The sequence below is a fragment of the Lagopus leucura genome, unplaced genomic scaffold (genome assembly GCF_019238085.1).
Source record: "Lagopus leucura isolate 7727_CA_CO unplaced genomic scaffold, USGS_WTPT01 Super-Scaffold_100159, whole genome shotgun sequence".
NCBI lineage: Eukaryota > Metazoa > Chordata > Aves > Galliformes > Phasianidae > Lagopus > Lagopus leucura.
The window spans coordinates 29,161,192-29,188,887 of NW_024962335.1; the positions used below are offsets into that span (position 1 = coordinate 29,161,192).

The 27,696-nt window shown below is 41.1% G+C and overlaps 2 protein-coding genes across 6 annotated transcripts in view; one reads left to right on the top strand and one right to left on the bottom strand.

Annotated features, from left to right (window-relative positions):
* The window catches only part of IRAG2 (inositol 1,4,5-triphosphate receptor associated 2), a 40,819-nt gene extending 25,475 nt beyond the window's left edge, over positions 1-15,344 (top strand). For all 5 annotated transcript variants that reach the window (XM_042889731.1, XM_042889736.1, XM_042889735.1 and 2 more), the window contains 16 exons: positions 2,453-2,499; positions 2,581-2,645; positions 2,771-2,887; positions 4,835-4,908; positions 5,037-5,103; positions 5,898-5,952; positions 6,038-6,065; positions 6,653-6,793; positions 7,182-7,316; positions 8,118-8,265; positions 9,159-9,202; positions 9,849-9,926; positions 10,032-10,096; positions 10,522-10,623; positions 10,715-10,819; positions 12,011-15,344. In XM_042889731.1, coding sequence (XP_042745665.1) covers positions 2,453-2,499; positions 2,581-2,645; positions 2,771-2,887; positions 4,835-4,908; positions 5,037-5,103; positions 5,898-5,952; positions 6,038-6,065; positions 6,653-6,793; positions 7,182-7,316; positions 8,118-8,265; positions 9,159-9,202; positions 9,849-9,926; positions 10,032-10,096; positions 10,522-10,623; positions 10,715-10,819; positions 12,011-12,254 — 1,515 coding nt within the window. In that variant the 3' untranslated portion in view covers positions 12,255-15,344. The remainder of the gene's footprint in view (positions 1-2,452; positions 2,500-2,580; positions 2,646-2,770; positions 2,888-4,834; positions 4,909-5,036; positions 5,104-5,897; positions 5,953-6,037; positions 6,066-6,652; positions 6,794-7,181; positions 7,317-8,117; positions 8,266-9,158; positions 9,203-9,848; positions 9,927-10,031; positions 10,097-10,521; positions 10,624-10,714; positions 10,820-12,010) is intronic.
* Positions 12,651-27,633, bottom strand: DNAI7 (dynein axonemal intermediate chain 7). Its single transcript, XM_042889737.1, has 13 exons — positions 27,570-27,633; positions 26,483-26,518; positions 25,867-26,004; positions 23,028-23,174; positions 22,160-22,263; positions 20,917-21,193; positions 19,167-19,272; positions 17,845-18,011; positions 15,994-16,138; positions 15,102-15,316; positions 14,269-14,436; positions 13,929-14,042; positions 12,651-12,982 (listed from the first exon to the last, which is right to left on the bottom strand). Exons 1-13 carry the CDS (start codon positions 27,579-27,581, stop codon positions 12,707-12,709), a joined length of 1,905 nt encoding a protein of 634 aa, XP_042745671.1. The 5' UTR covers positions 27,582-27,633; the 3' UTR covers positions 12,651-12,706.
* Positions 27,634-27,696: the final 63 nt, after the last annotated feature.

A 27,696-nucleotide genomic window follows, 5' to 3' on the forward strand; every position in this document is an offset into this window, starting at 1 on the left:
GATTCTTTAGTTGTGAATGCTGCCTTTCTCTGCACTTTGTCCTATGTCTGTAACAGCTGAAAAATGATGTATTTGCTGTAAGACCTTCCTTCAGTCATGTGCTCGGATATGCTTTCCCTGCTGTAGTGAATCCTGCATCTATCAAACTGCTTCCTCCTACTGTTTGAACTGTCAGTCAGCTTTCTCATGGTGATAGCCACATGAACCATGTCTCAGCACTGTGCTCAGTGCTGCAGCACTCACTGCTGAAATCCAGACCTCAGCCCTGCTACACAGCATGGCTTTCTAATTAGCTTTACAAGCTATAGCATGGGCAGCAGTAAAAATTGGTCGGTGGTTTCTGTGAACCTGGAAACAAGTTGTGCAGCACCAGTGAGCATGCAGCCTCAGAGCTGCCCTGGTCTCAGTGCAGTGCAGAGTGAGGCAGAAAGTGCAATGAAGGTAGAAAGTGGGAGATAGATACTGCCTGTGGTCTCAGCACACTGCTCAGCTGGGAAAGAGAAGGTGGGGTATTCCCTCCCTGGTGCTGCTGCTGCTTATGTTGTCTTAGAGGGGTAATTGCAGTGATTTTAATCCTCCTGGGAAGCGGCAGCTTTGCAAAGTTGTTCAAAATGTCTGTCCTTCATTGTTCTGGAGTTTTCTGTAATTCCAACTGGACTTGCAAGTGGCATTTTCCTTTTCCTAAAGGAAAACAAGGAAAAAAAGGAAAAATGTAAGTATTAAAGCTTGCCCTAAGGAGGAGGTAAGCAGACTGTGTCCAGTACCTGTTCTGAAACCTGTGATGTGTGGAGACATTTGAATACCCCAGATCAATAGGAAAGGTATCTCTAGTGCTTTTTATTTTGCACTGTGGTTGCAGATGTGCTTGACCAGGCTGAGACCTTCTGCATGTAAGTAACTCCAGGGCTTTGTCAGTGCTGTCATTTGTAAGAGATAGATCAGGGGATACTAAATAAAGGAGTGCTTGTGAAGCTAGATCAGAATTGGGCATTTTATGCTTGTTTTGATGGTATGAAAGTAAAATGTATAAAGTGTTTTAGTTGTGGTTGTTCTAAGTGTAGACTTTGCAATCCCAGTACAAGCAGCCAGTATGAGGCCTTCAAAAATGGAGTTGAGGATTTTCCTTAATTGCAAAACAGGAAACTACTGAGGTTACCCAGAGAGGTCATGCAGGATGCTGTGTTGTGCTAGTCAGCTCCAGGTGCCATCTGCTTTGTGTTGGCAGTGCATGTTTGTGCTTCAGGAATCCTTCAGAATTCTCTTGCTTCATTCCAGTGCACCATTCATCTCTTTTCTTCTCCTCAACTACTCCTTTAGTCCTACTGGCCTGAACACAATGCTGAACTTCCTTAAGCTTAATAGAGAATTCAAATAGGAATAAAAATAGCCTGCATTTGCATTAGAGGAAACATCGGCTGGCTGAGGCACAGACTCTGCGAGGGCAGTCAAGCTCTAGTGGAGGGGAAAGAAGGATATTTCCCATTCAGTGTCTCTCTTTGCATATTGAAAGGCTAAAGATGTTCTTCTCAGCTGTGATGCAATAAGACTTGGGACCAGAACCACACTGCAGTGGCTAAAGGCACATGAGCAAAACTAGTTGTTTTTTATGTCTGTGCAGTCAAGTTGTTAAAAGTAATGCACTTATCTATGTAAATGAGTTGAATATTTATAGCTGAATGGAGTTCTGTGCACTTATGACCTTGAAAAATGGGTGCACCCTTAAGCATAGCATTGGGATAGCCAAGTGGTATAGTAATACATGCTTTGGTCATGTGAAAATGTGTTAGAAGCTAAATGTGTTGTCAGGAACAAAATTACCTCACTAAATTTCTGCTGAAAGTTATCACTCCTAACAGTAGTATCACAGTAAGCTGTATGATATGAGTAGAGGTGGCTATAGACTTTGTGCTCATGTACCATCTGGTTTTCTGCTGCTGAGGTAATTCAGGTACAGCTGGAGTAATTAAGATTTTGAGATGACACGATCAGAGGGCTGGAGCATATCTGTTATGAAGAAAGGCTGAGGAAGCTGGGCTTGTTCAGCCTGGAGAAAAGAACGGTCCAAAAAGACCTCATTGTGGCCTTCTGGTATTTAAAGGAAGCTTATGAACAGGAAACTGACTGGTTTGGTAGTGATAGGACAAGGGGGAATGGCTTTGAACTAAAAGAGGGGGAATTTAGGTTAGATGTCAGGAGGAAATTCTTTACTCAGAGGGCAGTGAGGTGCTGGCACAGCTGCCCAGAGAAGGTGCAGGTGCCCCATCCCTGGAGGTGCTCAAGGCCAGGTTGGATGTGACCCTGGGCAGCTGGGCTGGTGAGGGGGCAGCCCTGTCCATGGCAGGGGTTCGGCTGGGTGGGCTTTAAGGTCTCTTCCACACAAGACATTTGATGGCATAAAATATTTTCTACTTGCAAGGCAACCTGATACTAACTCTTCTCTCTTCCTGTTAAGATGGACTGTGCAGAGCCGTCAGTACCACTTGGTCTGATCCCATCCAGGTCAGGTTTTGTGTGAGGCTTTAAAAGTATTAAGATTGTATAATATGGATGAGCATCTAAAAAGTAACTTTGTTTTGACAGTGATGGCTTAACTTCTCCCCAAGAAGTTCTTACATCCTCTTCAGAAAGCACTGCGCCGGTAACAGGTAGGGCCCTTAAACCAGAGTGCAGGTGTGTAAATGTCTTGTGCTGAAACTCTCAAAATAGATATGGTGAAGTCTCTGCATTTACTGACTGATAAGTGCTCTGTCTTCTGTGGCCTGATACCTAGGCGGCCTTGTGATGGAGGAAAAGCCACCCAAGAACTCATGCGCAGAGGAGGAAGTTGTGCCAGCTTCTGTGACAATGGAGAGAAACAACAATCAGGATGCAGCTGGTTCTGTGTCAGGTACAGTAACTGCTGCAGCCACACTGGTGTTCGTGCAGTGAGGAAACAGTTTGCTTTCAGAATGCCTTTAAAATGAAGAAGCTGAGTAAGAAACTAACTTCAACTTCTGAATTTTTGCTGCTGCAAACACTCACACCTGCAAGTGCTCTCAAAGCTAAGTAGGAGTAAGGCTGTGCCCAGGAGGGTGCCTTATAGTGTTGAACGTGAGCATGAAATAACTTGGTGAAATCAGCTGGTGTAACACTGTGTGGGTGCTAAACCCCAGGGCATTCGGGGAGGAAAAAATCTTTTCATTGTTTCATGAGGTTTGGTAACTGTACTAAATGGCATTTTCCTTTGAAGTTGATGTTTAGAGTGTAAAAGGATGGGGTGGGCCTGGAGGAGAGATGAGATGGAGACCTTTGTGTATGGTCCTGTCTTTCCCTATAGTAACATGTATCCATAATTATCACTTTTACCAGATTTGCTGGGGATTCTCTCACTTAAAAACTAAAAGCAAAACAAAACTAGAGTGTGTGCGTGGCTGATCTGAATAAGCACCACAGAACTCGTGGTTGTTTGTAACTATCTTTAACCTTTACCCAAATATAGGGCTCTTTTCTTGTCATCTTGTTTCTTGTTTTGTTTTGTTTCTTGGGTGCTATCTTCCTGAAATCTAATTCAGTCTCCTTTCTTAATATATTTTCTTTCTACTAATTTGCCTTTGCAGTTAATTTTCATAGTTGATGAAAGTACCTTTAGCAAGGAGGAAACAGACATGCAAAGCAGATCAGGAAGAGTCCAAATAGCTTTAAAGTCTGAGATCCTGCTGCTAGCTTTACATCTCCCAGCAGAAAGCATTTCTAGCATTAGGATGGGAGTGTTGTTGAATCTGCATTTGTGATCTTTAATACTACTACACAACGTCTTCTAAAGGTGCTTGGGAGCCAGGTTGGATACTTAGGGCTGTGTAAAAAATAGCAGGGGCAAAGGGAGCACTGAGCAGGGGATGTTGGTTATGTGAAGGATGAAGAGAGAGAGCACTTCAGACCTGAAACTTTTCTTTTCTTGTGCTATTTCTTTCCGTGCATCTGTGTATGTGGGTGTGTGTGACTATATAAACAGCAAAAAAAAAAAAAAAGAATTCTAGATGTTCTAAGAGCTATAAATAGCTGCCAGAGTTACTTGCACACAAGAAATCAGTTTAACTCTCCAAGACTTCCTTCAGTTTCTTAAATATTTTCCCTTTAATAGCTGTGTTTTTGGAGGTTATTTTTGACTGCTTCAAATGCTTTCTACACTATGGCACTTGAAAGAATCCTAATTGGCATCATCAGTTCCTGAACTGAGCAATTTGTTGCCACCAGCCTTTTGGCAAGGAGAGCTCTTCTGTTGGCTCTGCCAGCACCCTACTGGTTGGTGGTTTTTCTGAGTAGGAAGGGCAGCCCAGGTGTCAGGCGTTGGAAGCTTATAGGCTCCTGATATACCACGACTCTGTGCTTTTTTTTTGACCTAGTTACGCTCGAGATGCTCTGTAATGGTAGCTGAATTAAGTTCTGTATCTGATGTGTTGTCTGATGTTTCATAGCATGAAGTTGAAGAATTGCAAACACTCGCTGCTTCTTCTCTAGCTTGTGCATGGGAATTTATCTCCTATATTCCTGTGCTAATTGAAGTTGAAATAAAAACTCATTATAAACTCTTTCTCTAAATAACAAAGAAAACAGCTGGGCGGGGGGGGAAGGACAGAAAATCCAAGAGACTATTACTTGAACTTCTGTGTTCTGTGACTTCACCTGGAGCAACTCCGGTCAGAAGTAAGTCTTGCTCATAAACATGTAGTGCATGTTACTACACTTTTTTTTTGAGGTCTGTTGGTCAGTGGCTGGTACTCTGGGTCTTGGTGTGTTGGAGGCTTGTTTTGATTGTATTACATTTCTTTTCTGGATTGTTTTTTTTTTTTTCCAGAACCTGACCTCATCAAGAAGGAGTCCACCTCCATGATGGAAGAACACAAAGCAGATCCCATGAAGAAAGACCTGGTGAGTGTCCTGGTGATGTGGAAATGTTGAATTGTTTGGCTGAGTGGTAGCGATGCTAAGCAGCAGAGGATGGGCCCCTTCAGGGCTTCTACAGCTTTTGCCTTGGTCTGTGGTTTTTTGTGTTCTAGGAGATGGAAAATGAAGCTACTAAAGAACAGATTGAGGTAACACCAGCCATGGTTCCCAGCAGGAAAGGTAAGAGATTTGTTGAGTTCATTTGCTTAACTTACCAGGTGTGTGCCTTGGTCACCTGTGCCAAGAGCTGTGCGAGTGGGTGTAGAAAACTGCCTGGGCTGTGCCAGTAGTTGTATGAGGCTTCTGTTTTTAGGGATGGATGTTGCAGTTGAACACCAGAATTGGGTTAGCAGTAGAGAAAGGAAAGATGTTAGCATACAAAAACTTGCTTCTCTGATTTCTGCAGATACTGATCTAACCAGCTCCAGCTTCCTCTAGGCAGGAGGAAGAACTTAAGAGCTGCAGAGGAGCTGGGGTGTCTGAAACTGACATGCCTCCTCCTGAGATTTGTAAAGCAGCATCCTTTATGCTAACTAAAATTTAGGGTACTGTGTTCCAGATTAACTGGAAAATGCTTCTGCTGAACTGTGCTTAGTGATCCCCACTCTGTCACCTCACCTTTTGCCTTTGGAGAACAGCAGCGAGTGATGGTGTAACATTCTGAACCTAAGGGTTGAAAGCTTAATCCAAAGTTTATATTAAGCTTTCCCATGCACGCAAGATGTGAGTTGAAATCACATGAACTAACTTCTGTGGTTCCATGCAAGTGTCAGTGCTTTGTTGTTGCTGTTCTACTGAGGTACACAAGAAAAAAAAGAGTTTAACACAGAGGAATTACAGCTGTGGCTTCTGCTGGAGCTCCAAAGACTGACACAAACCATTTTGGTGGGCTGTTGGTTTTTGTTTTGTTTGTTTTTTTTTTTTTCATTTTGGTTGAGAAAGCTTCTTTTTTTTTTTTTTTTTTTCCTTTTCAGGGAGTTCACCCACTACAGGTGGCCTTAAAGGAGATAAAGCAAAGCAAAATGAGCCGTAAGTGTTCTGATTTTCAGTGATACCTGCATATGGGAATTCAGAGTGGCAGTTTGTTACATGATTGCTTCTTCTTATCTCTCAGTGACTCTCCGAGTGAGAAGGAGGTGGAGGTAAGTCTCTACTGCCTGTATCCTTACATATCGTGGACAACAGAAGGGCCTTGTACATAAGCCATTCATTGTGGTTTGCTATCTTTTCCCATATAAAAGAATGGTGCTGAGTAACTTAAACCCAGTCTACTTTTGTGAATTGGCTTTTGAAGTGTTGTTCCCAAGTATGTTGACATAAACAATGTTTCTGTATGTCACAAATATGGAAGGGCTGCGATATGAGAAGGTGGAAATCTGTAAGACTGACTAAAATACTGTTGCAACTGAAACACTCATTTGCAAGGGTGAAGGAGAGCAGAGCTGTGACCTCCTCCTGGCAGAGTGTATTGGTTTAGCCCCATTTTTTCAAAGGACGCTGCATGCTGTCAGGATCTCATCTGTCCTGGCTACGGATTATTTTCTCCATCACTATAGATGGAAGGACTGGCTCTGGGGAAGCAAGCCATGTTTGTTTTATCTTCTGTATCTCTTCTGTAACTTCATTATGGAGTATATTCCAAAATGTCATTTCAGCATTCATATCTACTTAAAAAAAAAAAAAACTGCACTGCTTGGATTGTTCTGAAATCATTTTGTTTCCACAATAGGCAGAATTTCTAAGGCTGTCTTTAGGTTTTAAGTGTGACTTGTTCACTTTGGACAAGAGGGTGAGGCTTGAAGAAAGATCCCGAGAGTTGGCTGAAGAGAACTTGAAAAAGGAGATTACAAATGCTTTGAAGATGCTGGAGGTGAGTGTGAGTGAGGTGCACAGGAGCAGTGGTTATCAGTGTCTTCCAGTATGGCGCTCTTTCTCCAGAATTTGTAGTACATCATGAACTAATCTGAACAAAATTAGGTGATGAATGAGGGAGGGTTAACCTGCATCTGAGTGCTCAGGCAGTAGGGAATTTCTCTATTGCACAGGTGTCCAGAAAGAACCCTGTACTTGATTGATTTTATGCTAGTTAAGCTGAAGTCTCTGCCCACTGGAGCTTGCTATCAGGGTGCACTGAGTGAGGCTGTTGAGTGCTAGTGTGGTGACTCTGAGCCTGAACACTGCCCTTCAGCATCATCAGTTGAGTTTGCCCGTTGTTCTCTAAAGACAGCTCACGTTTTTCTTTTCCGTGTGTTTGTTAGGCTTTAGTTCCTTTGTGTGAAGAAGATAACCAAGCACAGGAAATTATTAAGAAGCTGCAGAAAAGCTTGCAGTTTCTCAGCCAGTATGCAGCCAGAGTTGCCAGCAGAGCAGAGATGCTGGGAGCTATTAACCAGGTAATGCTTCCCACATACACATTTTGTATAAAAGTTGTTGAGGGTTAGCAGTACCTGTTGGCTGGGCTTCTGGTTTCAGGACTAGATGTGGGAACTCATGTAAGCAGAGGAAACTGACCAGTAGGGTCTAGTCCTGGCTCTGCCTTCTCAGACTGCTGCATGTGTTGCTATTGGGAATCACAGGCATTGTGAGAGTGACTGCATTATGGAGGAACACAGCACCAATGTGGTCCTGATTTAAAATAAAAAATGAAACAAAACAAAAGGAAACTGGTAGCCTAGGGCTGCTTACAATAGAGAGCACAAAGATATAATGTGGCAACAGCAGTCTTGTTGCTCTAATGGTAATTGCCTGCCTTCTGGGAAGGGTCCTAACAGGGCTTTGGAGGAAGTGTAAGTGAAATATATGGAAACTTTTAAAAAATCTAGTCAAATGTTGTGTGTAAGCATGTGGAAGAACAGCATGAAGGTAAGTCTTGACAATACAGTGAATGTGTAGTGGGTGTTCAGACTGTTGCTCAAAGGAGGTGAGTTATAAGGACTCAGAACATTAAAGTGTGAGCCACGTTAGAATAAGAAAAGTCACTGAAGAAGTGAGATTTGCGTAACTTTGGTGTGAAGTGAGAGATGGCTTGCAGTGAAACTTTGTAGATGTGATGCAACATCCTCTCACTTCTGTCCACTATGGTACAAGATGGGAGTGGATAGATGATGATGGAGAAAATAGAATCTTAAAATCTAAGCACAGTGTAGCTCCTCAGAGGGCCACTTCATTGACTTACGGCCGTTTCACTCTGTCAGGAGAGCCGTATCAGCAAGGCTGTGGAAGTAATGATTCAGCACGTGGAAAACCTGAAGCGCATGTACGCAAAAGAGCATGCAGAACTTGAGGAGCTGAAGCAGGTCCTGCTCCAGAATGAGAGGTCATTCAGTTCTCTTGGAGATCGAGGTAACTCAGACCAGCCAGTTGGGCCCTCCTCTTGTTGTGGTTTGCCAGGCAGGCCTGCCTAGTTGAGGCTCAACATCTGAGGTAGAGAGATTTGTATGACTGATGTATCTCCTTTTCTAGAACTAGAGGAAAAATACTATGTTACAAGCAAAGTTGTATATAAAGTGTGAGGAATTGTGGGATAGTGGGAAGAAACACTGCCAGGATGTGGCAGTGTTCTGGCTTTTCCACAAGTGCACTGGGGGTATGGTGATGGTAATCTTACTGCTTCTGAACAGTACATTTAGGTGCTTGCTCACTCTGCAGTGTTCCCAGCCTGTTATTTCTATGTAGTTTAGTTTTGACTTTGTAGGTGCTTGCAGCTCTTTTCTAAATTTGAATTTCAGCTGTTGAACTGCAGGTGCTCTGAGTTTCCCCCATTCGGCAAATGGTAGAGTGGTTGGGTTCTCAGACGGTGTCATGAACTTGTGGCTTTTCCAGGAGGAGTGTGAATTTCTTCTGAAATGAAGCGTGCATTTTAAGAGCAGATAAGGTGGTCTTAGTTGTGCACTGCTAAAAATCAGGAGCCTAAACCACAGGTTAATCTTAAATTTTGTCTACGAACCATAAATTACTGTAGAGATTGGCCTAAAACAGGGTGTTTGACTTGATAATGGTAGAAACGCTGATAGCAACAGGAATTGATCCTTGCAGAGGATGTGTAATATATGCATATATTCAGAACTTATCTAGAAATAGAGAGCTTTTTTTCCCCCTGAAATCTCATTTCTGCTTTCTGGGAGCATTTTGATGTACTCTCTGCTTAGGCAGATACTGCAGAAAGTCAGACCTCTAGTTGCAACTAAAACACACTGCATTTGTGTAAACCTTCCTGGTGTCTAATCTGTTCACAGATGAATCTACAAACAAGAAGCTCCCCAATTCCTTTAACTTCAAGGTATGGCCCTTTTAGTTTAATGTGGTGTGTGTGTGTGTGTGTGTGGTTTCCTTTGCCAAGTCGTACACTGGCACTGTGGTGCATGCTTGACATGATGGTTTTCTCTCAAATATGGGCTGGTGTCATCAAACACAGACATATTTTCTCATTTGCCTTGATTCCCCCTTTTCCTCCAGACCCGAGGGAGTTGTGTGTGGCCTCTCTTAGGGCAAATGAGGGGTTCCCAAAAGCTGAAATGACTGTGCTCTCATGTAGCAGCTAAGAAATATTGTTCACATGTGGTTCTCCCATTGGCGTTACAAGAGAAGGGTTTAGCACAGATGAAAAATTAAATTCAATTCCTGTTGACTGGAGGAATTCCTGTGAGGGAATGCATTCACTTCTGGTGTTTTGCTGGAAGCTGTGTGCCCAGCCTCTACTTAGGTGGGGAGGAGCAGTTAATCTGGGAAGATGCTACTTTAAAAAAAAAAATAAATAAATACATGTATTTGGGGCTGTGTGCATCATTTAATTGCTTGTTGTGTGTCACTTCAAGCTAAGTATCAGTGTTGAGTTTTTACAGTTTGTGCCAAAACAGATGGTGTCTTGTGCACTCAGTGAGTAATCCAGTCATTCTTTGAGCCAGTAATGCCTTTTATTCCTGCAGCCATCACCATCCTTACGAAGAGTTAGCATTGCAACATTGCCTAGGAGCTCTGGAAATGCAGGTGTTGGGGTGCCACTGGTGAGTAAGGGCTCTTGTGTGGTGAGGCACGTGTCCCTTCTCAGAAGTGGCTGAGTTTCACTGGGAAAAGGCAGCTGCACTAAGTGGCTTGTGCTTCTTCTCTAGGCCCAACTGCAAGAACCTGTTGGAGATGAATGGAGTGATAAATTCAACAGGAGATCAAGCAGTTGGTAAAGTTGCTCGGCTTCTTCTTTGTCTAGGGTTAAATAATTTTCAGCTCAAGCTGTGCCTATATAAAGCAACCTATGGAGCATCCTGAGGTATAATAACATTAGGCTGCATCTTTCACGTTAGCTCTATGTGCTTCATTAGGTAAATGAGCTTTTGTGACTAAATGCTGCAGCTTTTCTTTTCTAAATCTCTCAACCCTTAATTGAAAAATTATGTTCTCATGCATTAGAACTAAAATACGAAAACCAGGTAGCTAATGTTAATGGATTTGGATTTAATTTTTAAAAATCCCTAATTTTAGGTGACTAATTTTGAAACTTATTTGTCTAAGTCCCAACCAAATGAGTAGGCTGCTGCTAAACTTGTAATTTCATGATATGTTTCTGGTGGGGAAACTCAGGCAAGTACATTTAAAATATGACAGGGGACGACTAGGAGCAAGGCAAAATGAGAAGCGTCCTTCCCTACAGCGATTCATTAGCACCTATTCCTGGACAGAGTATGAGGATGAACATTTGGAAACTAAGTAAGTTCCATGGCAATGCCCTCCGTGTTATGAGCTGTCAAATCACATGCTTGATGGAAAAGCTTTGGAACTGTTGCTTGCTTGCTTTTAGAAATGAGCAGCTGGAATTGCCTGCTGAAATGCAAGAACAACTATCAAGAAAGGAAAGTACCTCTGAAAAAGGAAAGTGTCCATCAAAATGGAACCTGAAGTCAGCGTAAGTTTCTTTTGTTTTTTCCCCTCACATGGTTGTGAGGTAAAGCAGTGGATGGCTGTGGGAAGTGGAACCAAAGCTGTCGCTTTGGGTTTTGTTCTCAACACTGACTGCTGAAAAAAAACAAACCAGGAATGAATAACATCTGATGCCAGACTCTCCTCACGAGGGATCCATTAGGAACCTTAAGGGGGAAGGTAATGAGGAGATAAATGGGAGCTTCATGCTGCAATCCTACTTTTACTACTCTGTGCCTGTATTTATAGCTGAGCTCTGAGCTACTGGGGCATGTGACATCTACTCTCATTTTAAAAACACACAAAAAAACACCATGGATTTTTTTTTTTTTGAGGCCTGTGCAGCACCTAGTAGCAGGTACAAACAGAGACAAGCAGTTATCACCACCAAGTCTAGATTATTGCAGCTAATTTCTCTGGGTCTTCTCTGGGTCAAAGAAGGCTGTCCTCAAGAAGAATCCTTTCAAAGCCCCTAAATTTAAACTCCTGCCCTACAGGAAAGAAATCATGTGTTCTGTACAGGAAAAACTGCATGAATATCCTAAGCTAAACCTATAGTTCAAGCATTCCTGGGCAAGGAGACAATTGCACGCTAGCATGTAAAACTGAAAAGACAGCAGAAAGAACAATGCAATACATTTACTTTCTTTCTATTGTTGGACAAAGAATACATGTTCCCAATTTCATGACAGCTTTAAGAGAGGAAAAGTAGGAAAGAAAAGTCACCGAAAAGTAGGTGAGAAAAGACTATTCCCTAATTTCATGGGAGGCACCAAAGTCCTAGAAACAGTGAAACACAGAATTTTTCACAATCTGCAAGGCAGCACTTGTGAATCCTCTTCAGAAATAGTGTAGAATGGAGCAGGTGGCTGCCTGAACTGGGCTTTAGGTGTGTCACCTAAATCCTGTATCAAAAACTTACTGATCTGCAAAATGTCAGCTAGCACTGTGCAAAGCTCCTAGTGCAACAGAATCCTTGTCTGTCACCTGTGATAGTTAATGATGTATGTGCTTTTTCAAATCTTGGCTTACTGTCTTGATGAGTTATTGTGTTAATTTTTGGTTTGTGGGAGTTTTCGGTTGGTGGGGCTTTTTTTGTTTGTTTGTTTGAGGGTTGGGAGTTCCAAGTTCTGAAGAAGAATGGAAGGAGCATTACATGACTTACTGTATTCTGCAGGTGCAATTTAGTGTCATCGTGGGCATCCCATTTCAAGACTTCCTTTTCCAACGCTAACAAAACTCTCTGGGTTTCCGTGTCCATCCTGGTACTGCTTGCTGCTTTTACAAGCTTCCTCACTGGGCTGTCCCTTCAGCGACCAGCGGATGCAGCACCTGTAGGAACAGGGGACTCCTGGACTTCACTACAGCAACTGTTGTGGCCATATACAGGACTTCAACACAATGGGCCGCCCCCAGTATAACCAAGGTTTGGACCTGTGTGAGTGACACGTCTGAGTTCTAGTTGACAGTATGAGAAGCTACACTGAGATAGGTAATATATTTAAGGTCATGGTTTGGGTTGTGGGCCTTTTGAGGGTTTTTTGTGCTTTTGTTTTTTCATGACTTGAAAAATACTTTTTTCTTCTCATTCTGGCAAAAGTTAACTTTTCAAGTTAATGGGGGGAGCGGGGAGTCTTAGTTCTATTCAGGTTTAGAATAAAACAGGTAGTGATTTTTGAATGTGGCTCACAATAAATATGACTAAATGGTCCAGCCACAAGAGAATAAGTAACTTATTTTAACAAAGATGCAATGGTTACATTTTAGTCATTAAAGCTGTTCCAATAGTTTGAATAGAAAAAGACTGAAGACTTGAAATGTGACTTTATTGGAAGTTTTTGATAATAAAGTTTTAAATGAAAGCATGAAGTATTTAAGAGTATGTTAAAACTCTCGTAGCAAGGAGCAGCTGATAGACAACATCAACAAACAGAAAGTTAGCTGTATTCACTTTATCAATTGCTGCTTTGCTGGCAAAATCTTTCAGCATGTGGTAGAGAGAGGAGTGAAATTCAGAATCTTCTTCTAGTTCCATTGAAAAAGCTTCACTGACTTCAGTGATCTTCAGCTTCTGTGCTCTCTGACCATTAAACATGTAAAGAGACCAGTCTTCATCTTTGACAAAATCTGCTTTAAGATGCTCACTTACCTGATGCGGAAAGAAAATGGGCTGTAAGATAAAGCTGACAGAACTAATTCTAGTATGTGTTTGAGTTTACTACAGAAAATCAGTTTGTTTGGTTTTTTTGAACTCTTAATGTAACATTAGGTCTTCACCTAAATGACTGTGTAGAATTACATCAACACCAGCTTATTCCATGGTTTGCCTCTGTAAACTGCAGGTATCATCACTGCCTTTCTTGCTGTTCTGACTTACACATAAAGAAGAGCTAGCTGCAATGGGCATCATGTATTTCTGTTCTGCTTAGATTAAGTAGTGGGCTTAAAGGCACATGACATTCAGACAAATATTAACCCGGGGAGGAGAACTCAGTATTTCAACAGTATGTTCTGTACCTACAGCCACAAATGGAGGTATTTCTCTGTCTGGGAGAAGTTTTGACCATGTGCCACTCAGTGAGGAAACAAATCAAGTTGTGTGTTCCCTTCTTTACAGTACAGAACAAATGAAAACACCTATGAAGCTAAGAAGTAGCTTCCAGGTGGTAACTGGATGGTAATTCAGAGGACCTTCTTATAGGTTACTTTGAGAAATGAGCATCTACCAGTGTCTCCTAGCCCCAGTAGTTGACCTGTATCAGCTGTACATCTTAGCACATTAGTAAGTGCCTTTGTTATTGAGAATTGTACCATTACAGCTCTCAGCCTTGTTCCTCACAAATGCAGGAGTTGCGAAGCAGGAGAGAAGCAGGCTCTGCTCAACACAGATGTGCTCTTGTTTGTGTGTTGGTTTTGTTTTTTTTTTTTTTTTTAACCCTAAATAGCTAACCTGAAATCTCAGAACTGATGTCCTACGTATATAGATCAGGACAGGGCTTGAAGACAGAGACAGAAACACCTTCCATCATCTGTGCTTTTGTGTGGTATGTTTCTATACTGGTTTGTCCCTGGAAATTTGGTCTAAAGCTACGAACCTTGAACACTACTTGATCTTGACCTGATTCCAGATTCCACTTGCTCCAGCCAAAAGCAAAAGCAGATGCAACCAGGGCCATTTGTTGATATGCCCTAAATTCTGTTAGAGGAGCCTGTAATACAAAGTTAGAAAACATGCATCATTTTCTGCCTAATAAAGCTTAAAAAAAAAAAAAAAAAAAAAAAAAAAAACAACTTCCTTTAAGCAGACACTTGTCTAAGCTGCCACTCACAACTCTGCCTGCTGCCTCTATACAGCTTGCTATATGAAAATGCCTACAAGAAGAGGTGGAAGGAAAAAAAAAAGGGAAAAAGGCAAAGCTACTTGCTTGCACGCACCTTTTTGTTCACACAGATGTATTTGTATGAGTACTCTTCTGGGAAAATATTCAGACCACACTTCTTCAAAACTCTTCTGAAGGTGACAGGGCACATCCATTTTCCTATCAACTGGGAAAGCGCGTTCTTCTCTCCCACCACTACTGCAGCCAGCATGCATTGATTACCCTGTTGCATAAACCAATGAAAGCATCTTGCTGGTGAACAAAGGTTTTTTTTCTGCTTCAGGCATCAACTATTTATTGCCTCATGGCTATTCCGGATACTGCCTACATCAGGTATCACCCTGATCTTCAGATCTTAATTCACAGATCTTGCAGAAAGCCACTTTACTGCCCCATACTTACAGTCACGCTGACTTTTCAGTAACAGACATGATTTTAACCAATTTATATGTCAACAGGAATACGAATAGTTGTGCATAGTTTGAACCTTTGGAAGGAATGAGTAGCATAAAATATAGGTTGTTTGAAATGTTTTTATTTCTTTTGGCACAGTTCGGAGGGGAAAGAAGCAGTTTTTCAGTGCTGGTGGAGCAGTTTTGACTTTGCTAAAGTAGTATCAATATCAAAGAACTTTATTGGAATGTTGCACAACAGATGCTTTGTTCTGACCAGTCCACTGAAAATAATTTAAGTCACCTGTAATTTTGGTTGGATTAATGCTTGGAAATGAGGAGAATCCTTCCTTATTTTCAACAGAGAAGGACTGAAATTCAAGTTCTTCTTGTAGAAGCACATATAGTTCTTAACAAGGGACAGCATGGTAGTTCTATATTTATTTTCAAAAAAAAGCCTACAAGTCTTTTATATTAAATAACTAAATTACAGTACCTTAATTTGTATCTGAACCTCTGCAAAGACTGTGGTAATTACAAATACTGCTTCATCTGTACTGGTGGGTCGCAATTCCCATGCTTGATAGGGCATGTTGAGATGAATGTCCTGGAGAAATGCTATTGTATAAAAGGCATCTATCTCAAAAGTGATGTTTTCCTCCTCTGTTTCATATGTTATGTTGCTGATGCCATCTGTTCTCCACTGCTGGCCTTTATGAAAGAGAGGCAAAAAGAAAAAGCTGTACATGTGAAACTCCTTACAGTCAGAATGAGTTGAAATAAATTAATTCTCTTTACTTTGTGCCTAGTATTTTGGGGCAAAAGCTTCCCTTAGTTTAATAAACACAAAGTTGGACTAATCCTGACGTTAAAGGTTCTCCTTCAACTCAAAAGAACAACATGGACTAATGTAACTGTTGCTTTTTATGTAGTAACAGGAGTCTGCAATCTTATCTTCAACAGTAACTTCAGCCATCAAACTATCTTAAACTGCCTATTTTTGTGAAGTCAGATTTTAATAACTGAATATCACATTTGTTTTTAACTTCAGAATTTTGAAGTAATGTGACTGTATGGTAGGGACTAATTTGGCTCAGAGCAGGCTTCATCCTAGCAAAACTTGATTTGTGCTACAGCGGTGTTCTGCTGCCCCATTAAATAGTGCAGGGTTTTTCTATTAATATCAAAAGCCTCAAAGCAGCCCTTGACTACACACAGTGCAGGAGCAAAACAGAACCAAGAGGAAAAAAAATGACTCCACAAACTGAAATCTTTAAAGTATTTCTTAGCTGTGAGCTGGCTTTTACATTTAGGTAGTTTTCTAGAAGATTCAAACTCAGCTAGAAATTCTCTTAGCCAAACAAAATGAATTTATTTTAACTTGGTACCTGCAGGATCCCAGCGGGCTATCACAGGCTCCTTCCAGAAGATGACACTGTCAGGAAGTCCGAGTGTTATCTGAATTGGTGGATGTGTGGTGTCTTCAGACTCTTCTGGGGGATATGGGTATTCCTCCAAGCCACTGTCAAGTAACTGACAAAGTAGGAAGAGAACAGACAAAATGTTTTATCAGAAAAAGAAATAGCCTGAACTGACTGAAGTCCATCTAACCACCTGTAGATCTTTATGACGTACAACTTAAAATTTACTAGTATAAATGGTGTGCTAATATTGCATATCTCCAACAAATATTTTTCCTTATTACATCCTCCTGCTAAAGTATTTTGCTAGACTTTTACCAAGCACTAATGTGAAACATAAATGTAAAATGTAAATGAAACATAATGCTTGGCTGAACATGAGCCGACAGTGTGCCCAGGTGGCCAAGAAGGCCAATGGCATCCTGGCTTGCATCAGAAACAGCGCTGCAAGCAGGAGCAGAGAGGTGATTATTCCCCTATATTCAGCACTAGTGAGGCCGCGCCTCGAGTACTGTGTCCAGTTTTGGGCCCCTCACTGCAAGAAAGATGTTGAGGCCCTGGAACGTGTTCAAAGAAGGGCAACAAAGCTGGTGAGGGGTCTGGAACACAGGCCATATGAGGAGAGGCTGAAGGAGCTGGGAATGTTCAGCCTGGAGAAGAGGAGGCTCAGGGGAGACCTTATTGCTCTCTATAACTTCCTGAAGGGAGGTTGTAGTGAGCTGGGGGTCGGCCTCTTCTCTCGTGTCATTAGTGATAGGACCAGGGGGAATGGTTTCAAGCTACGGCAGAGGAGATTCAGGCTGGACATGAGGAAGTCTTACTTTTCAGAAAGGGTGGTCAGGCACTGGAATGGACTGCCCAGAGAGGTGGTGGAATCACCGACCCTGGGGGTGTTCAAGGAAAGACTGGATGTTGCGTTGAGGGACATGGTTTAGTAGGAGCTATTGGGAATAGGTGAACGGTTGGACTGGGTGATCTTTTAGGTCTTTTCCAACCTTGGTGATTCTATGATTCTATGATTCTAAGTTCTGCCGCAGTGCATGTTTCCCTTCATTGGAACTACAGTGGTGCAAGCAGTAGGAGGGTTCAAAGGTCTCACTGGTAGTCACCCTTCATGTGCTCCATTGGCCCTTTCAGGCAGCTATGTGGTAAGTGAAGGTATTTAATAGAGCTGGAGTCTACAAGACAAACAAGGGCTCCTAGCCGGTAAAAGCCAAGACAACTTCCGTATGTCTGCACAGTGTCAGAAGGAATGAAAGAGGTCAAATGTGAGTGAGAGACATGAGAGCTTTGCCAGTCTGCCCCCAGTCCTGCTTTGTTTAGCCTGTACATTCATTCCACTTATTGTTTTCATCTTCACAATAAAAACTGAGACTACATGTGGGAGAAAAAAGATATGTTCACCATTTGTGCCCATTTGATCACAAACATCTTGTGGAGTCTGAAAGTGGATTTGCTAAATACTCTTACCATCTTTCCTTATACATTTCCTTTTCACATATGAAAAAGTAAGTTTTTCTTTTACTTCCCAAGAGCATTTTCCCGCACAACAATCTAAGTTATCTGTGTTAGCTGTGCTAGTGAGCAGGGTCCAAGTGCACACCTTACTGTATGCACATTTGTTTACCTCAGCTGCTGCAAAATTGACCAAGTCTAATTGAAAACATGATTTGTCAACTTTGGAGCTTCAATTAATTAACTGTTCAAGAGATCAACACGTGTATAAACTGTGTGTATGCCCTGGTGCCAGCTCTAGGAATGGCTCTCTGAGGATGGCAGGGAAAAAGGCTGCACGAGATGCAGTATTTCTTCACTTACCTCCACCACACTCCAGCTGTTGATTTGCTGGACCTGAGGTGGAAGTTGTAGCCCATCGATGTGGTACACACCACCCACAGGGACAAATCGTTGCAAATCAACAGTGTTTTCATCAGTTATCATCTCCTCTTCTTCACTGGTCTTTTCCTGCATCTGTAGAATTTGAACTACATAATAACCAAGCAAGGTGAGTTATCGTGGTGCTTAAACTAAGCCACTGACATTTCACGCTTCTATTATTTTTTACATTTGCACCAGAAATCGTGTGCTTGAAGTGCTTCCCCTTCTGTGGCATTTCAGCTCCACCTACTGGTGTGCCATGTATCCATTAGCAGCTGATTGACACAGAAAGAGGATGCTGGACCATGAAAAGCATTTCTTGTGTTTTAGTACTGAGCGCTCTGAAGATTAATCCCTATTCACACTTTGTGGTCAACTCAAAGTACTTCATACTGAAACACAGTTCCAGTGACAGAAACTGGTTGCATCACTAATCACAGAAGAATTTCACAGGTGAACAAGACAGTAAATTGTGGCCAAGTTCAGTAAGATTGTATTGGTGAGATGACAAATAAGGGAAATAAAAAAGATATAGTGCAACTACAGGCCACGTGCTGAAGGTGAAAGGTAGATGGTATTTGAGGACAAAAGGCACTTAAGTGAAACAAAATTTTTAGAAAAAGTAATTTGTAGTATTTTTCTATGTATAACAGATGTATAAATTCAAGTTTTTCCTCAATTAACTAAAAAAATAAAAATAAAAAAAAATTAGATGGCGTTGATACCGTGGATAAAAATGCCCAGAAAAATGTATTTAAAAAACAACAAACACAAACCATTGTACCAGATGTTGCAGAAGAAGAAAGAATGTTACCATACAGTAATGTTTAAATGTCTTCTAAACAAAGCTATTAATTTTTCCAAGCTAAATTAACTTCTTAACACTGGTACAACTAAATTAAATCCAGATAATAACCTGCAAAAGTTCTTGCTGTTCTCACTGCTGCCCTCTCCTATTTTCCTCTCTCGTCCCTTGGCTGCCTGTTGTCAGTGGATTTGTGGTAACTTAGTAGTGTCCTTTCAGACTCCTCCCAAAAGTGGCTGTGTGAGTTTGCCCATTTGCCATTTGCCTCTTTGTCCAGTTTTCTCCTGTCTTTAGCAATCATTAACAGAAATGTCAACAAGACTGCCATTAGCTAGACAGCAGTATAGTTACCAGCTTTGTTCTATTCCAGTGGAGATCTGTATCACCATCCTTCCATACTGTCAACAAGACATTTAGAATAAGCAGTGTCATAGTGTTGCAAATAAGAACACAGTACCTTCTGGTGCTATATCAAAGCTTTCTGATTTCTTCTCAGTTTCCTCTTCTGTCACCTCATTTATATCAGTTATACCATTTGTATTTCCTTTAAATGAAATGGCACTCTATAAAAAAGGAAAAGATTTTTAATTAGGTAGAGAGACTCAATAAAAAAAGAGAGTATCACTTTGTTAAAGACAGTGGCTCAAAGAGAAAGAGTACAGCTTCACTCCTGCAGCAGTATTTGCACTGATCTTGCCACAGGATTAAGGTTTTAGGAGAAATGCTTTTTACCTACCTGAGAAAAATAAATTGTATTGAAGATACCCCTCAATTTTAGAATTTAACATGTAAATAGAGATAAACATAATTGTTTCAATTGCAAATTCCACCTCCAGCATTTAATCCACCGTCAGCATTTAGTCAAGCATCCAATCTTTTTACTAGCAGTGTGTGTACTCAAAACTAACATTTATGCTGACTTTAGAGCTAAAGAGTGCCACAACGAAAACTGAACTGTTCAATCCAAAGCCACACTGATAACTCTGCCAGAACCTCAGTTTACAGTCTTAGTCTGTGCCTTGCCTGTGATACTTACTCCCTCTCATACTGTTCTCTATTTCTAAAACATCACCATAGATTTCCAGCCAAATTTCCAGTCCAGATATGATTTCATCCCTGGCATAGCTGACTCTTCTGGAAGCACAGCAATAAGCAAACAATAGTTCAGCACACACACCATGCATGTGGAGGCACAGGCACTCCCTGTGTGCCTGCCTGGGAGCAGGAGGAGCACGCACCTCCTGACCTGGGTTGGGAGGGGAGAAGGTGTTACCCACAGAAACATGGGGGAGCTGAAGGCTGAGCCAGACAGGAGGAGTGACTGCAGTGGCTGAGAGAAGCGGAGGCTTCAGAGAGAACGTGGTAATGCACAAAAAAGAGAGAAAGAGAGTAAAACCTGGAAAAAAAATAGAAGCAATGAAAGTGTACGTAGGACTGAAAAACATAGGTGAAAACTGTCAATGGACAAGTCTTGTCATACAAAAAAACAAGAAAAATGGTATTTCAGGCAGTGGTCAAGTCACTTATCTGGAGGTCACTGATGATACCAAAAGTGGAAAACCCAATAACAAAAACAACAACAACAAAAAAAAAACACCCAAGAAACCCCACAACCAAATGCCCAAATGCCATTACACTTCATTGAAGACTGCAAAGAAAGAGAATCCAGCAGTCAGAAACAGATTTTGAAAGCCCTCTAGTGGCAAAAACATCAACATACAGGAACTGAGCAGGTAAACTGCTCAACCAAGCCCCAGTGAGCTCTGAATCCTATTTTTTGCATTCTTTTGATTTTCCTAAGATTACATTCTTGCAGTTATTTTATGGGGCTGCCAATGTATGGGGTGCAGAATATAATCATCTTGATATACATCACGGACTGCAGCAAATGCCCTACAACAGTGCCTAACAATCATCACTGCTTGATCCTGCTCACAAAATGCTGACCAAATGCCATCTCATGCGTGCCAACAGACAACAACTGCTATGTCCTGTCAAAACTTCCCCCTCCACCATTTTTAGGTAGTCTGTGGTCATGCACTTTTCCATCCCCTCAGAAGATTCATGGCACAGTGTTAACACAAGTTGTCTTTACCCTTAGAAGTTTCAGAAAGTTGTACAGGGCACATTAAGAAGCAATCACACAGCAGCTGGTCTCCAGTGGGAGCAGTGCTGTAGAACATCCTTTCATGAGCTGATTTACCTACATTTCTCTCAGCAGGAAGCATTTCTTGTCCAGTAGTCACTTTGGGCTCCTCTCTGGCTTCCTTTTCCTCTTGTGGTTCTCCTGCATTGTCTTGTGAATGCTGAGTCAACTCTTCACTGTCTAAGACTTCCAGTCTTGGCACTCTTTGGCACTGCAGCCAAAGTGGAGATATGTGGTCGTAGTGGGTGTGCAATATGCGAACAGCAATGCTGCTCACAGCCAGTGACTTTGGAAGATCAAATCCATGATGTGTGTCACAAAAGACATGATTCTTGAATCTGTACATAAGTTAAAGAAAAAGAAGTTCCCTAGTAAGATCGTCAGCACTCAGTTTTACATTTTCTCATGACTATTCTTGTTGCTGTTCTGCACTAAAAGTCACCTAAATTCTCTATTGCCACATGGCACAGTATTAGAAATGGGTGTCACACTGCACCTCCTGTCCTGTACTGACAACTGTCAGTATGCTTCTCCAGAAAACCTGTAGAGGCATTAAGGGGATCAGGAGTTGCCAAAAAGTAATGGTCCCAATAGGAAGACAATGCAGCAGAATCAGGTGACAGCTGTTCTACACAGGACATTTCTGCTAAAACAGACTAATTTAATGGGCAAAGTCCCATACAGGTGGAATCACCGCTGTCTGAATTACATCAGCCTCAGCATCTTCCATATGAAATCCAAAGACAATTCTGATCAGCAGCAGCACTACACACCCACCAATCCTTGGGACAGCCCAGGAGTCAGGCTGAGAGCAGCACAAGAGGCCAGCCATGGCAGACACAAACTCCCGTGGGCACTTGCTGCCAGTCAGTCTGACTTTGCTCAAGACCCAGCCTTGCAGCTATCTTAGCAATGCTTATAGCAGTGGGTCCTCAGTCAAGGCAAAGACCATTTACCAAATCTCCTATTTTCAGGCTGGGAGTGGGAAGTCTCAAAGAAAAAAATGGTGTTTCGGAACTTGTTTTGAAAAATGTATCAGTTAAATGGCAATCTAATAAAAAATCTTAAATTCAGAACCGACTGTGGAGAATATTCCCAGCGCAGGTTCTGTCTTCTTTTATCATTACTGAGAACTGAGTGTAAAGCATCATGCACCACTTCGTAAGAAACTGAGACAGCTTAGGAAGGTGGAAGGCTGTAGAATAAATCCTATTCAACACAAAAACAATTACAAGAAACTGGTTCTTGGAGTACTTGGACAAAGCCAAGTCTCAAAGTAAATGAAGAATTTCAACATGCTGTACCTTGCTTTCTTCTTCAGATTGGCCCAAATACAGAAAGTAACATTTTTATCCTTTATGACTGTCTGCATATTTCCAGTGTCAGAATCTTCATACATAATAGCTGACTACAAAGAAGAAAGCAGATGGAATCACATTCTCTTCTTATATTGCTTGGACTTACTTAAATCTACACTGGAGTAAATTAAAAAAAGAGAACACATAGGAGCAAAAAATGACAGCAGACCAATCTCAGCTAAGTTTTATTTATGTACTAGAACATGCCAGGTTATAAATTCAGATCTCTTTGCTAAAATCTTTTCTTCCTCAGACATCATCAATTCTGTCAATCAAAATACCACCAAATATGAGTCTTACATCATCCCCTTCCATGGGACTGCCTGTCTTCATTAGTAGTTTGTTTTGTATTTCTCAGTGGAAGTTTCTTATAAAAACAGTGTTTACTGAGTAATACAACAGTCCTATGCTTTACTGCACAGATACTTTTTTACAGTCCTTACTGCACAGATGATATTTTTTGTCAAAACTTATGACCCACTTTTCACACTTGCAAATTTCTGTGCGGTCAGCCAACTTCTAATTCAACTCATGGAGACAAAAGGAAACAAATTTCAGAGGGAGCCACTTGCTTCCAACATCTCCTAAGATCACAGTAATGGAATATTAAATGCCTTAATTTAAATAGCAATTTCCAAAGGAAAGCTAAGATTCTCAGAAGATTTGAGGTCTGGTAGCTGTTCCATACGTGGTTTGTGTCACAATATAAGAAACAAAACAAAACAACACACCAAGAACAACCATCACAGCAAAAAACTTGAAGCAAAATTTCCATGCACTGCACGTGTTGCAACTTGGAAGCAGTAAAACTTACTTTAAGCAGCTGTTCTGTCGCTTCATTGTACTTCTGATGAAGAAGATTCTCCAATTCCAGAATCGTTTCCTGGTACTGAGCTGTTTCTTTTTCTGTTATCTCACTTGGTGGTGTGTCCAACAAAAGAAACTGCAACTTCTCAATTAACTAGAAGACAATGAGAAAAATATCTCTGTTTTGCCACCAATCCTGCCATACAGGCTGTTCCATCATAAAAACAGAGGCAGATTTGCTTCTTTTGTGCCTAGGCGTATCTTTGTTACAGAGATAATTCATCATATGCACTGAGATTGTACTAAACCAGCATAGACAGGCAACCATGCAAAATGCTGGAAAATCCAGGTCAAGTCTGCCTTCCTTCATTCCTGCAGCCCAATTCCTCCATTCCTCAACATGGAGATGTGAAATTTTAGCTTATAAAACAGACCACATGTTGAACCAGTTTGTCATGTCTTCGAAGACACTTGTTGGCCAAAAATTTTTTAATGAAAATCTTACGGACCTGTTTTTGAAACATATTTTCTGCATCAATTATCTCAGCTCTGAAATCAAATGAATATATAGTACTGAGACATACAGCAATTATGCTTTAATTCCGAGAATAATCCTTAGTGTGAAGTTTGGGACTCCACGGTAACACTGTTGTCTTCCAATACATGCCAATATCTGAACTTCTAAATGAGCGTGGAAGACTAAAAAATTCCTATTTGGCTGAAGTTTTAAAGACACTGAAAGTGCACAGGATGCACTTATTAACACACTCTCCAGTAAAACTAAATTTCAAAACTCTTGATGGAATTTTTATTACTATTCACTCCCCATCCACAGATTACACCCATTCATGTTAACAGATGCTGCACAGAGAGAAGAATAACTTGCTTTACTTTATCTATGTGACCTTTTCTTGCTCAACAGCTGTCACAGTGAAATACTAACTCTAACTGGAAATATTAACTGATCTGTTCTGCTTAATGACAATCATCAGGAGCTGCTGTCAGCTATGAATGACATGGGAAGCAGATCACACGTGCTACTGTTATTGTGTTAACTGATGCTATGAAACCCTTCAAAACACACACCCAAAATGCTGTATGGTAACTAACATAGCAAAGCAAAGGAGAGCTATCACTACAAAGGCATCTTACATACCACTTTTCTTCACCCAGATCTGCAGCACTGAGAAAGACAACCAGATTATATTTCATGCATCCCTTCCAGATTTGCCAGACTGTTTTCCCTCTTAACCTGAGGCGCTGCAGTGCTGCCACTCACTGAACAGCAGGATAATAACTAGCACTGCCACTGTCTTTAGATTTTACCTTTCACTCGGTCCTTATCAGGAGGTCCCTACCAGTTAGGAGCTGCTGATCTACAGCTTCTCACAGCCCTGAGTGTTCAGAATTTTTCTCCAGAAACAAGTACAGAGCAGGAAAGAAATGCTCAAATCGTGTTGGGAGCCCCCAACACAAAAAGGACATGGAGCTACTGGAGCACATCCAGAGGAGGGCAACAAGGATGATCAGCTGGGTCTCTTCAGCCTGGAGAAGAGAATGCTGCCAGGAGCCCTTATAATGGCCTTCCATTACAGGAGAGCTGGGTAAGGACTTTTTATAAGGGCATGTAGTGACAGGATGAGGGGAAATGGCTTTAAACTGTAAGGGTAGATTTAGTCTAGAGATCAGGAAGAAATTCTTTACTGTGAGGGTGGTGAGACAGTGGAACAGACTGCCCAGTGAGGTTCTGAATGCTCCCTCCCTGGAATCATTCAAGGCCAGGCTGGATGGGGCTTTGAGCAACCTGGTCTAGAGGGAGGTGTCTCAGCCTAAGCAGGGGGTTGGAACTTGATGATTTTAGAGGTCCCTTCCAACCCAAACCATCCTATGATTCTATGAAACGTTTTGCACCATGAGAAAATAGCCACTCTTTTAACACTCTCTGACATCACCTTGACTTCCAGTGGGGGCAAAGTGAAAATGCCTGTCTTTCAGTATCACATAAAACTCTACTGATCTTATCGTGTAGGGTAAGGATACTTTCGTAGGATGTGAAAGACCTGTAACTCTTCAGTGTTGAACGGGAAACACAGAGGAGTAAGGAAGAAGTACATCAGGGGAAAGACATAGCAGCAGGAGAGAAGGAATGGAAGTGAGCAACTGCTATACATTCTGTTTGGGTTGCAGTGTAAGAGAGAAATTCATGGCGTTCACAGAACCATAGAATCATAGAATCACAGAATGGCTTGGGTTGGCAGGGGCATTAAAGCCCACCCAGTTCCAAGCTCCCAGCTGTGGTCAAGATTGCTGTCCGCAAGGTCAGGCTGCCCCAGGTCCCATCCAGCCTGGCCTTGAATACCTGCAGGGATCCTGTTAGCTGTTGGTGTTCTTGGAAAGGCCTACCATATTCCTTGCTGGCTCAGAAGAGGACAATATGTGACAGATGAAAATCTTAGCATCCAGCAAGCATTGCAGGAAGGGAAGTTTAACATGCAGAACAAAAGCAGCCCAGCAGAAGTTGTAATACACAACCAACTTTCACCCCTTTTCTAGCTGGCTCAAGACTTTTTAAGATGTAGATAGCATGGAAGAGCTCAGTGTAGAAATGTTACACAGAAGTCCCTTAAATACACAGCATGTTTAAAGTCTATAGTCTCCTTCTTTATACTTTACAATAAATTTGTAATTAATAAAAAAAAAATAGGTGAAGAAAGAAAAGGAATCTGAAGATTATAACTGATTTCAGTCTTTGGAAAAAAAGAAAAGGGGAAGAGTACTGATGAGCATTATTAAGGATATGGTTAGTGATTTTATACTGAAGAATACCACTTATACATAACACTTACATTTAGCACCTGTTCTCCCCTCTCCATCACAAATGGAATGTCCTTATTTTGATCTTCGCGCCATAAGTTCATGAAAGTATTTATTTCCTGCAGTACAGTTGGGTCAGGACTTCCATCACAAGCAATATAATGTTCCCACTACAGAAAAAGCATAAAAGAAAAGTAGATATGGGCACATGGTGCAAATGACTTCCATAGTTATGACAAGAAGGATTCTGAAAGACAAATGTAGTGATTTATTTAGTGATATTTAGTGATACATTCACACCTGTGTCTAAACAGGACTGTAATGCTATCTGTACTCCCATCATCATCATTATGCCAGAAAGAAATGGCTTATTTTCACAATAATGTGTTAAGATACTTCTGCTCCACTAACATCGTTCTTACTGCTGGCATAAACTGTGGCGCCCTACTCACCCACACAGCCTCCTCACTGTCACATTTCTTTTCCATGTACAACGAGGTATAAAAAGGAGAGTGAGCAGGGCAAATTCCTACCTTGAGATGGATGAATTCAAGAAACTGAAGTATTCCTAGGTCCTATAAACAGACATAGCCTAAAGCCTCTGTGTTGTCTAAACTCTATGGCAGTGGGCAGATCTCGAAAGCTTACCTTTGTATAAGCTCTGAATTCTGTTTTCCACCTTTGTGCACACACAAACTTCTCTTCCAGTGAATTAAGTTCGGCTAGTTCAACTTCCCTCCGTTCTTGATCCTGATAAAATATTTGTATATCAAGCAGAGGAATTAAACTTTTTTCTTTCCCCTTCTTACAAGCATTTTCTATCAAAGAAAATAATCAGGAATATTTGAGTGAGCTACTATTTAAACAAATCCAAACGTTGCTTTTTAAAGAAGCATTCAATTTGTAAGCTGCAATAGTTAGCAATATGTTATTGTCATCACACTAGTTACTGAGCCATATGACAAACACGTGTCATATGACTGTTATCCTTACACATCAACAGTTTTCACATCATCATCACCATCCTACAACTACCTCTAACAAGAGCTGATATAAAATGTAAGCACATGTTGAAAAAAGAATGCAAGAGGTTTTGTGTTTGGTTTTTTTTTCCTTACAATTTCTATGATTTAAATTTTCTTTTTTTGGGGTGTAAGGGAAAAAACTCTGTGTGAAGGACAAAGGTGCACAGGCAAAGTGGCTTTTACTGAAGAGAAAAAACAATAAAAACCTCAAAACAGATGCAACACAAAATTTTGGGGAACATGAAAAAATTATCCAATTTAAGCTAGAGGGGAATTTTGATAAAAATAATTATTTATTCAAACTGGAGTATGACATGTCCCCAAAGTTAACATCTTTAACCACAGTACCTTTGTGTAACAAAACTACCTTGCCTTAGGGAATTTTTCTGAACCAAGCAACACTAAGCCAAACATTGCCTTAGAGAAGGAATACAACACACTACCACTACAGCACCATTTATCTTGATTGCACTTGTACTGTGCTTTATTTAAGCACTACTGCTTCGTTTGCACCTTCCCAATTTTTCTTTTTGCTTTTGTGATTTTGATCTAGTGATGCTAGAAAATTTCCTTCCTTTCCAACACTAATGAAAAGGAAATTCCATTTCATTCTCACATTAAATTGCTAATGTTTTACGGACCTTGTCATAAGTTTGGAAATGGAATTAGCATTTTGCAGTCACTATTGCCTATGAACTAACTTTTGCCTGAAGCTTTTCCATATGCTCCCGTTCAATCCTCTCCCTTTCAAGTCTAGCTGCTTCTTCTTGTTCAGCTTGCAGTCGGGCTTCCTCTGAAGTTTGGGAAATACATCAAGAGCACAATTACATTTTCTTA